This window comes from Heterodontus francisci, chromosome 15, assembly GCF_036365525.1.
Source record: "Heterodontus francisci isolate sHetFra1 chromosome 15, sHetFra1.hap1, whole genome shotgun sequence".
Taxonomy (NCBI): domain Eukaryota; kingdom Metazoa; phylum Chordata; class Chondrichthyes; order Heterodontiformes; family Heterodontidae; genus Heterodontus; species Heterodontus francisci.
Window position 1 is genome coordinate 90,600,284 of NC_090385.1, and position 12,308 is coordinate 90,612,591.

The window sequence follows — 12,308 nt, forward strand, 5'->3', positions numbered from 1 at the left end:
TTGTTCTTAATGTACTGATAAAACATTTTCATGTTTTCCTTGATTTTACCTGCCAATAATTTTTCATGTCCTCTCTTTGCTTCTCTAATTTCCTTTTTTACTTCATCCTGCACTTTCTATACTCCTCTAGGCTTTCTAAAGTATTATGTTTATTGTGATCGTCATAAGCTTTCTTTTTCCGCTTTAACTTACCCTGTAAGCTTCTATATAACCGGGGGGGTCTAGATTTGGCCCTACCACTCTTTATCTTAGTGGGGACATGCCTACACTGTGCCTGTAGTATCTCACTTTTGACTGCCTCCCACTGGTTTGCCATTGATTTTCCTTCAAGTTGCCGTATCCAGTCCACTTTCACCAGATCAACTCTCAGTTTCGTAAAATTTGCTTTCCCCCAATTTAGAACTTTTACTCCCGTTTCATCTTTGTACTTTTCCATGATTATGCTAAAACTTATCATATTATGGTCACTATCTCCAAAATGTTCACCCACTGTTACTTCATCCACTTGCCCAGCTTCATTACCGAAGTCTAAATCAAGAATTGTGCACTCTCTCGTTGGGCTTGTTATGTGTTGGCTAAAAAAGTTCTCTTGAATACAATTCAAGATTTTTTCCCCTCTGTGCCCTTCACACTGTTTGCATCCCAGTTAACATTAGAGTAGTTGAAAGCCCCAAGTATTACTCAGAAATTTTCCTACATATTTGTTCTTTTATCTCCCTCTCATTATCTGTGGGTGTATAATACACTCCTAGAAGTGTGGCTGCCCCTTTTTTATTTCTGAGCTCCACCCATATGGCCTCATTTGATCATTCATTGAGCATATCAACCCTCCTCAAAGCTGTTATTTATTCCTTAACTAATAATGCTACACCCCCTCATTGTTTATCTCCCTCTCTATCCCACCTGAAAACTTGATATCCAGGGATGTTGAGCTGCCATTCTTGCCCCTCTTTAAGCCAAGTTTCCGTTATCGCAACAATATCGTGTTGCATTATGTCTGTCTGTGCCCTCAGCTCATTGGCTTTATTTACTATACTCCTTGCATTTAAATGAATACCCTTTAACACTGCCAAATATCTGTGCTGAACACTTTTTAACCTTTGCTTCTTCTGTCTTTCAGTCACTCGCTAATTTTCTACCTCCTGTTCCTGCCCTCAAATTCTCCTAAGACTGTGCTCAGGTTCCTATCCCCTGCCAAGCTAGTTTAAACCATTTCCAACAGTACTAAAAACCTTCCTGCAAGGATATTTGTCCCAGTCCTGTTTAGGTGCAGACTATTGAAGTGCATTCCCAGGGCAAAGGCACCTGCAATAAATATTATGTGAATAACCAATAACATATAATTCTAGCTAGCAATGAAATATTTGCAAGGCACCATGGGACTTAGCTAACTAACTTGACTACATTCCTTATTAGGGCTGGTTCACACAGATTCATACAGAAAACGGCTCATTCAGCGGAATATCTCGAATCAAGCAGCCTCAAGCAGATGCCCTTATGGAATGCTGACAAAGATACCAGCCTGTAACAAGGTTAAGACAAGATGTTATGTATACATAAGATCCAAGGACGGTAGATAAGGGGGTTTGGAAGACATCACGAGTTCATGAGTAACCCACTAGATGTCCATGAGCTGGTTACGCAGTCCCGCCAATGCCTTCATTGGTTCCACTAATCAATGTATCTAATCTATAACCACTACGATTGGACCGTGTCCAGCCGGGATGGACTGAGTAACTGTTTGAAACTATGTAAGTATTGATGATTTTCCTTTGTTCGGTGGAGAGGAATCTGGATTGACCAGTGACCTGCTCCCCGCCGGCGTAATCCAATAAACTGTTTGACATTTGGAGCAGACCCGAGTGTCGAGTGATTCTTTCAGATTCATTCCCGCTGACAATTGGCTTTGTCGGCAGGATCAGGTGTAGGTCAGCTCTTCTGTAACCCCGAACTCCCAATCACCCAGCCTGAGCCTGAATTAAGAGGACTTAGTCCCACGTAATGGCTAGGATCAAGTGGGCAAAGGGAACTAAGGGGCCAAGGGGGAGTTGGCTGGAGTCTGATTCCGAACTTGAGATGAACAGGATTCAGCGGTCGTTTGATACTACCAGAAGTACCGGGTGAGTGTTTTCAAAAACTTATCCCAGGACAGGGTGGTGTTGAGCGACCAATGAATTTCAAACCTGTGAACAGGGTCTGACCAATAGACAAACGGTGGTAGGTAGTCATTAGGATATGTACAGCACTGTCGGGAATTGCTTAAAGTATGTAAGAATATCATAAGCTTGTTGTACGAAATACTGACAGACTTGTGACCTAAAAGTTAGCCAGGAGACCGTCTACTACAAGTTGTGCTAGGCTGAAAGCGGACCTCTGAGAGTAGATTTCTAACGGTTCTAATCCAATCCAAGCCTGGCCAGTGAAAAGATAGAAAAGATGGAGCTCGAATGGGGGCCAGAAGGGTCCCTTACCTGCTACTTGGCAGAGAAACATAAAAAATTAATCGAGAAAATGATTAATTCAGGTTGGAAACGCCACGACCCACCGGCTGACCAGTGGGAGTGGTGGAAGAAGGAAAAGAAAGACAAGGATGAAAAAGCCTGGGTTCTGATTCTTCGTGTCCATGTCAAACTAACAGAACGAGTAAACCAGTATGTAAAAGTTAAAAAGCATCAGGTGACTGTCATGTCCGGACGGACAGTCCTGCCAGCACTGACAGGCAGCCCTGGCGCGCCGCCTAATGAGGATGATATTGATTGGGGATCCCGAGAGGAGGAGGCACATAATTATAACCAAGAAGGAGAAGACACCCCGCCCACTTACACTCCGGCGAATACAGCCAAAACAGCTCCCGTAAAGGTGGAGTACGTCCCTGGGATGCCAGCACAATGCGGGGCGGTGGGCTGGGGCAGACACCCAGGGCAACCAGCCCAACCAGCACAGTTAAGAATGACATGTATATCCCTGTCTCCCGAGGACACTATGAAGTTACTGGATAAACTTCCACTCCTAAAACCCCGTAATAGCAATGCAATCTTCTGGCAGAAGATTAAAGAAATGCAAATTTGTCACAATCTCCACAATCGGGATGTCGCAGGATTAGTCAGGACCAAAATGCTTGAGAATTATTGGGAACGATTGCAGGCCGCCCACCGGGACGGTACCTGGCTGCCGACCTGCAACAACAAGGACAAGACCTGAATACGTTTAGAGCCGATGTAACTGCTACCCTCGGTCAGGTCCCTGTAAATTGGAATTCGATAGCAGAGGTGACTCAGAACAAAGGGGAAGGAGCGCAGGAATATGGGACTAGAAAGTTCAAAGCTTTCCTAGCGCACAGTGACATGGCAAATGTAGATTGACAAAATCCGGCATTTCTCCAGTTATAAAGGGAGGGACTAAGCCCCGCTCACCAGGCAATATTGAAAACGGGACTAGTAAATTACAATAATTATGATGATTTGGAAAATTGGGCTACCGCCATAGATAATCAACAAAAATCCAAAATAGCCACTCTCCTGACCGAAGCTTGCAAAGCAGCCTCTGTAAAAACAACAGAGACCTGTTTCAATTGCAATAAACCAGGACATCGTCACGCTGAGTGTAGAGCCCCAAGGCGCGATGGCCGTAAGAAATGCAAAAACTGTAACAAAATGGGGCATGAAATAAAGGACTACTGGGCAAAGAAAAATGGACAAAAAGGAAAAGGACTCCAGCAGGAACAAAGGAAGGGAAAGGTGGCCGACGAGACAATCACAGACACCAGTAAAATGACTAATCAACAGCTGTTAGACATCATACAGCACCTGACCCGTCAACAAACACAGCCCCAATGAGTTGCATCGGCCCCCGGGCAGGGATCCGAACCCCGTACGTGGATTGATGCATCGTTAGGGGGCCGGCGATGCGATATGTTAATAGATACGGAAGCATCAGTATCCTTGACTAACCTTGACCTGCCCACTATCCGATACTCTATTACGATACAGGGAGTAGGGGGCAGTAGAACTAAAGCATACAAAAGTGAAACGCAGATATTAGAAATTGAGGGTATAATGCTACCGGTACAGTTCTGGGTGTGCCCAAACCCGGAAGGTACAATACTGAGTATGGACTTAATGATCTGGGCACAATAGCAGACGCACAGAATAGACAAATAATCTGGACAACAAAAAAGGGACACAAAGACAGAATCACTGGAAAATGGGTCCCACTAAGAAATGTAGCGACGATAGGCAGCATGAATACCTTGGCCAGGGACTGAACTGGAGATGGGATGTTGGGAACAATATGCCAAGCTATACCAGGAATCTGGGCCGAGAGCAAACAAGACTGCAGTCTCATCAAAACCACGCCAGAACGAATTGTCGGGCCAACACACCCGCCTCACAAACAATACCCGATTAAACCAGAAGCCATGCAGGCAACTGAGGGAATAATAAAGGCTCTGGTAGAACAGGGCATTTTACGGCCAACAGTGTCAATCACAAATTCTCCCACTTGACCAGTTAAAAAACCCGAAAGGAATTACTGGAGCTACAACAAACACAGGAGGAACGTAACTACATGAACTATGGGGCTTTGTATAATTTCTCTGATGGTATATGTATCCCAGCAGCCAAGGACTGGATTAGAGATAAAGCTTATTTTAATGCATGGCAACAAGTCCACTCGGGAAAAGATAAAGTATTCATACAGTGCTCCACTGATGTAACAAGAGTCAGCTGCATCGGACGAAGTGAAACAAAAAAACCTGATAGGTGCGCATTCGGAATATTGTGCGCACCACCTGTCGGACCTCAGCCCATGACTACCTATAGAAAGGGGGTGGGATTATGTGGATGCGATGAGTAGGTGGAGGCAGCAGTGTTATCTTTGTATGTATGTTTTCCTCCCCCTCCGACACCACGCCCCATAATAACCACCACCCAATCCGAGAAATTGCCCTGCCCCACAATCACTAAAGGACCAGTGAATGGAATTGTACTTTTTAACGAAGGTGAAATATTATATGATAATGTTAAACATGAGATTGTGCCTGTCCTGATCAATATCTCGGCAATACAAATGCCTGAATTGTACAGAACAAGCGAGAAATATGTATAGTGTATTAAATAAGGTTGTAATGCAGCAGGCTGCCGATGCCATGGGTGCCACTAGATTTTGAGGCCAGGATCAGCTTAATAGAACAAAAAGGGGAATAGTTAACGATGTTGCTACCAGATTCAATACCGGTACCACCGTAATAAATTCACTGGACATACAAGGTCTAAATGAAAAGGTGGAACAACTTAAAGGAGTAATGAAAGAACTCTTAGAGAGAGCAGAGAAAAATCAGGAGAATCAGGCCAATCTGGGAGAGGAGGGCATGGGAATACAATTAGATGGAATTACAATATTAGAAGCCCATGCCAAAACTATCAATCGCCTCATAGATAGAGAAAAGGAAGATGCCGAAAAGCTAAGGCAGGGACAACTCTGTCACACTTATGGATGGTGGGACAGATATGACACAACCTCGATCAGATCCAAAGTGGGGAGGTGCCCGATTGGATAGACAGCCCACATCTGGCTCGGCTCGCCGAGAGAAAAGGGACACTGGACAATTGTACTCTGAAGGGACTCACCAGAGTATACCCAGTGATCCCAGATTGTGAAATTGGCAAAGCTACAGGAGTGGGAATAGTCCTGATGATCCTTATAGTCACACGGGACTCAGGGCCATTTCCCCATTACCAATTGGAAAATATTGGGGTCGTATGGGATAACACCTCCCTCCGCTACTATTTAACTGAAGCCTCTGCCATACTCAGAAACAACAAACTATATGGAACCTCCCTTACGGGATGCAAGCAAAGGGGGGACATTACAATATGTCCTCACCCAGTGGGGGAGGGAGAATTCGATGAATGTGGGTTCAATCGAACCGATGGTTGTGTCATTGAAATCATACTTGCCCCCATACATTTCGCCAAAACAGGTTACGGAGGAAAAGGAAAATATTGCATCTCCACCACAGAAAGTTCCTACCGTTACAATGACCTACAATGTCCTATCCCATATCCAAACTTCTGCTTTACGCCTTTACATCCCATCACTATAGGACAAGCTCGAATCATTCAGGTTCAGCGCAGAGCTACCGAAATCATTAACGTCACCGATCAACTTCATGACCAACTACAGGGTTATGAGGAGCCAGAACAGGTCCCCATCCCGCACTTTGCCAAAGTATTAAGGGAATTAAGGCTTAGGGTGGGTCAATCCGTTAAGCTTTACCACCAACTGCAGACAAAAATCAAAAAAACTGGAGAAAGATACTGCTACAGAATTGCAGAACCAGAGTTGGTGGAAGAAGATTTGAATGTGAACATCCATCCCTGGATTCGGAGAGTATCACACGTACTGTTAGGGATACAGTTGATCCTGGCCATAACATGGGGCATACTGGCCTGCCAATCATGCAGGAAATATGTACGACGAAAGGGGATGAAAAGCAGAGCAAAAGCAAGAGAGATGATTTGCCTGTCCAGGGGACAGAGTCATTTGGATCACTTCAATTTGATCGAGAACGACTGGAATTCCTGAAATCACGTGACTGGCCAGCACGTCTGAGGCAGGGAATACTGGGCAGTTTGAAAAAGGGGCAACGAATAGTGTCGGCTAAGGGGACTAGGGCTAGTCTCCTACCGAAAGGGGGATTGTTGAAGTGTATTCCCAGGGCAGAGGCACCTGCAATAAATGTTATGTGAATAACCAATAACATATAATTCTAGCTAGCAATGAAATGTTTGCAAGGACTTAGCTAACTCACTTGACTACATTCCTTATAAGGGCTGGTTCACACAGATTCATACAGAAAAAGTCTCATTCAGCGGAATATCTTAAATCAAGCAGCCTCAAGCAGATGCCCTTATGAAATGCTGACAAAGATACCAGCCTGTAACAAGGTTAAGACAAGATGTTATGTATACATAAGATCCAAGGACGGTAGATAAGGGGGTTTGGAAGAATCACGAGTTCATGAGTAACCCACTAGATGTCTTTGAGCTGGTTACACAGTCCCCCCAATGCCTTCATTGGTTCCACTAATAAATGTATATAATCTATAACCACTACGATTGGACCGTGTCCAGCCGGGATGGACTGAGTAACTGTTTGAAACTATGTAAGTATTGATGATTTTCCTTTGTTCGGTGGAGAGGAATCTGGATTGACCAGTAACCTGCTCCCCGCCGGCGTAATCCAATAAACTGTTTGACGTTTGGAGCAGACCCGAGTGTCGAGTGATTCTTTCAGATTCATTCTCGCTAACAGACCATCTGGCTTTTACAGGTCCCAGATTCCCCAGAACCGGTCCCAATGCCCCAGAAATCTGAAGCCTTCCCTCCTGCATCTTCTCTCCAGCCACATATTCACCTGGTGTATTTTCCTATTTCTATACTTACTAGCACATGGCTGTGGGAGTAATCCAGAGATTACTACCTTTGAGGTCCTGCTTGCTAATCTCATTCCTAACTCCCTCAACTCAGCCTGCAGGACCTCATCCCTCTTTCTTCCTATATCGTTGGTACCAATGTGGACCACAACCTCTGGCTGTGCACCCCCATCCTCCAGAATGCCCTGAAGCCGCTTGGTGATATCCATGACCCTTGCACCAGGGAGGCAACATACTATCCTGGGATCATGTCTGCGACTATCGAAACGCCTGTCTCTTCCCCTAACGATAGAATCCCCTATCACTATTGCTCTCTTGTCCTTTCTCCTCCATCTCTACATATCTGAGCCACCCATGGTGCTCTGGTCATGACTCTCGCTGCACTCTCCAGAGGAAATTTCTCTCCCATCGGTAATCGGAACTGAATAGTGGTTCGAAAGTGGGATGCCCTCTGGGGACTCCTGCAGTACCTGCCTTGACATTCTTGTCTATCTGGCATCTATCCAGCCCCTCTGCCTGTGCTCTCTTAAGCTCCGGGGTGACTAGCTCCTGAAATGTGCTACCAACATAATTCTCTGGCTCGCAGATGCACCACAGTGACTCCAGCCACCGCTCGAGTTCCAAAACCTAGAGCTTAAACTTCTGCAGCCAGTATAATTTCTTATGCCCCTTTCCCACTGCCCCAAAAACAATCACAATAACAGTTTGCCCTTCACCTCCCCTCCTCAAAACTCTCAGCTTTTACATCTGACCTTCCCCCCACCCCCAAACTGCACAAAGTTTAAACTTCAACCCTTCCCACCATCCTCTACCCCCATTACGTGCATTTGACACCATTCTCACCCTGCACTGACAAATTTATCTCCTCCTCCCTCCCAACCAATCTGGCACCACATTTCCCTGGATGGGAATGCTGGCCACTGTGCTGAAGATCATGATGGGCCCTTTAGATTGGAGGGAAGTGTATTTAAATTTATTGACTTTCATATTTAAATTGAGATCCCGTTGTCCAGCGACAGTGGGGGGCACCACGGAGCCTCACTGCCGCCAGGAGGATCGGGCTGGGTCCTGCTGGTGTCGAGGACCGTGACAGGCCTCCTCCGGGGCCATCTTCAGGCACCTCCCCCCCTCCCAACCTGCCACAGATCACAACATCGAGGGCTTGATAAAATCCAGCCCATAATTCCTGCTGCTGATTTCTAAATAAGCATTTCTGCTGTATGATCAAAATGAAGATGGCCACTGGAACTATTGTCAACTTTTCTCTCTCTTTCAGACTGACAGAATGAAATGTGAATCGTCAGTGTTTATACTTTAGCCAATAGAAGTTAACACATTACCTTTGGGAATCCTGCTGCAGGTTTCATCTGCACCCCACCAGCTGAAGCAGTCTGCCCACGGCAGGGGGGATTGGAAGGAAGCGAACAAGTAGTACAGGCTGTAGCCGATGATGCAGGTGTAGGAAATGTCAATAATTGCACAACACAGGAGCATAGTTACACCCAGACCTTAAAATGGAATGAGGAATGAGAGATTAGATGAAAGACTATTTATTTGAAATCAGTTCTTTCATGTGAATTCAGATGATTGGACAAAACAATTGTGTCTAGTTGCCAGTCAGCATTGGAATTCTGATAAAAGGTCACTGACCTGAAATGTTAACTCTGCTTCTCTCTCCACAGATGCTGCTAAACTTGTTGAGTATTTCCAGCACTTTTTGTGTTTATTTGTAATTTCTGCTGTTATTTGTGTAATTCTCGAGTATTATTTATAGGTGAGGACAAACTGTACTTTAATTCTGAACAGTTTACTGAGGCATTGAGTACAAAAGCAGGGAAGTTATGCTGAACCTTTATAAAGCTCTGGTTAGGCCCCAACTAGAGTATTACATGCAGTTCTGATCACCACACTTTAGCAAGGATGTGAGGGTCCTTGACAGGGTGCAGAGGAGATTTACCGGAATGGGTCCAGGCTTGGAGGATTTTAGTTACAAGTTTCTCTTGGAAAAGCTGGGTTTGTACTCCTTAGAACAAAGGGATTGAGGAGAGATTTAATAGAAGTGTTCAAGATTATGTCAGGCTTAGTTAAGTTAGACAAGGAAAAAATGTTCCCATTAACAAGTGGTACGAGGATGAGAGGTCACAGATTAAAGGTTTTGGGCAAAAGATGCAGGGGCTATATGAGGAAGCACTTTTTTACACAGTGGGTGGTAATGACCTGGAACTCACTGCCCACAAGGGTGGTGGAAGTGGAGATGATCAATGATTTTAGAGGAAGTTGGATGGTCACCTGAGAGAAATAGACTTTCAGCACTATGGGATTGAGCCTGGGAGTGGGACAGACTGCATTGGTCTGTGGAGAGCCGGCATGGACTCGATGGGTTGAATGGCCGTCTTCTGTGCTGTATATGACTCTATAATTGTACAAATGTAAAAGTCTTCAGTACATCCTACTTTAGATAATACATGGAGTGTTATATCGTGCAATGTCTCTGTCTTTATATGCAGCTGATCATCTGACTCACTGTCAGCAATGTCATCGAGAATATGCTAATGAAAATAATTTAATAAAACTGCTGTTATGCTTTTCAATTCTGGGAATAAATTTTAAAAAATGAAATTCGATAAATTACACAAGTTTGCGATAACTGTTACCCCACATTCCTGAAGATCTCACTCCATCTGGAACATGTTCTCACAGGTGCAGCTCATCCTCTGCTCTCCTGCCCAAGAAGAGATTCTTGACCTGTTACAAAGTGTGACATCTCTGAGCCTCCTTTCAGGATGGATTGAGAATTGGTTAAAGGATAGAAAACAGCAAGTAGGAATCAACAGGTCATTTTCAGGTTGACAGGGGTACCACGAGGATCAGTGCTTGGACCTCAGTTATTTACAACGTATATCAATAACGTAGATGGAGGGACCAAGAGTAATGTGTGCATGTTTGCTGATGCTAAAAAGCTGGAGGGGAAAATAAGCTGTGAGGACACAAAGAGCTAAATTTTCCCGCAGCCATACGCGGGTCCCGAGCTCATGGACGGCCTCAACTGACCCACTGGAGAAACTTTACGTGAGGTAGCCTCCTAATTGGCTGCCTCCCCATTTGCCTTCCAATTAAGGACAGCAGGCTGACCAGCGAAGCAGGAGGTTCAGTAAGAGGTCCCACAGCAATGTCCAGATGGCATCCCACCAGGAGAGGTGAATGCTGCTGCAGACGAGGAAGACCTTGAGGGTACTTTAAAATGGAGGCGCTCACAAAGACCTCCCTCTTTAGTGATGAGAGGCTTCAGGGTGGAGGGTTTATTCCTCCAGAAGAGTCCCTGGGGCTGCTCCTGGATCCCTGTGGGCGTTACGGCCCCCTTATGCTGCTAATTAATTCAGCCACCCATGTTCTGCTGACTTCCTGGTAAGAGGCCGCCTCCAAAGCGTTGCTGGGCTCCGGTCACAATGGGAATCTGGGTAACACCGGGAAAGCTGCGGCACTGGGAGAAATAGCCCTTGATTGGGGCCTTAATTGGTTTCATTGCCTGCCCGTCTCTGTAAAGCTGACTGCCAATTCCTGTGGCAGCTTGCCCCTTGGGAAAGTCAGCAAAATGCAGCACAGTGTCGGGGAGCCATCCTGACAGGGTTTCCCATTGCTTTCCTGGCTCCCCTGCCTCCCAAACCCATCTGCATGAAGCCAGGATAATTCAGCCCAAAGAGTCCACAAAGAGATATAAATAGGTTAAGACAGTGGGTAAGAGCATGGCAGATTGGGTATAACATGAGGAAATGGGAGGTTATTCACTTTATTAGGAAGAACAGAATGTGAGAAATTATTAAATGTTTGTATTCAGAGGGATTTGAATGGCCTTGTACACAAAAAGCAGGCAGTTAACATGCAAACATAGCAAGCAATTAAGAAGACAAATGATGTGTCAGCCGGAGACTTCAGGAGGAGGCCGAGATGGATCGTCAACTCGGCACTTCTGGCTGAAAATTGTTGCAAATGCTTCAGCCTTATCTTTCGCACTGATGTGCTGGGCTCCCCCATCATTGAGAATGGGGATATTTGTGGAGTCACCTCCTCCAGTTAGTTGTTTAATTGTCCACCACCATGCACGGCTGCTTGTGGCAGGACTGCAGAGCTTAAATATGATCCTTTGGTTATGGGATCACTTAGCTCTGTCTATTGCATGCTGTTTACACAGTCTGGCACGCAAGTAGTCCTATGTTGTAGCTTCACCAGGTTGACACCTCATTTTGAGGTATGCCTGGTACTGCTCCTGGCACGTCCTCCTGCACTCTTCATTGAACCAGGGTTGGTCTCCTAGCTTGATGGTAATGGTAGATTGGGGGATATGCCGGGCCATGAGGTTACAGATTGTGGTTGAGTACAATTCTGCTGCTGCTGATGGCCCACAGCGCCTCACAGAAGCCCAGTTTTGAATTGCTAGATCTGTTCGAAATCTATCCCATTTAGCACGATGGTAGTGCCACACAACACGTTGGAGGGTACCCTCAATGTGAAAGCGGGACTTCGTCTCCACAAGGACTCTGCAGTGGTCACCAGTACCAATGCTGACATGGACAGGATGCATCTGCGGCAGGCCGATTGGTGAGGACGAGGTCAAATATGTTTTTCCCTCTTGTTGGTGCCCTCATTACCTGCTGCATACACAGTCTAGCATCTATGTCCTTTAGGACTTGGCCAGCTCAGTCAGTAGTGGTGCTGCCAAGCCACTCTTGGTGATGGACATTGAATTTCACCCTCCCTCCCCCCGCCCCCAGAGTACATTCGGTGCCCTTGCCACCGTCAATGCTTCCTCCAAGTGATGCTCAACATGGAGGAGTACTGACGCATCAGCGGAGGGAGGGCGGTAGGTGCTGCCAGT

The 12,308-nt window shown here is 45.7% G+C and overlaps 1 protein-coding gene across 1 annotated transcript in view; it reads right to left on the minus strand.

Moving 5' to 3' along the window:
- The window catches only part of LOC137377787 (sodium- and chloride-dependent neutral and basic amino acid transporter B(0+)-like), a 139,926-nt gene that overhangs the window by 63,575 nt on the left and 64,043 nt on the right, over positions 1 to 12,308 (minus strand). The window contains exon 4 of the mRNA XM_068047846.1: positions 8,776 to 8,943. Within this exon, the coding sequence (XP_067903947.1) occupies positions 8,776 to 8,943 (168 nt within the window). The remainder of the gene's footprint in view (positions 1 to 8,775; positions 8,944 to 12,308) is intronic.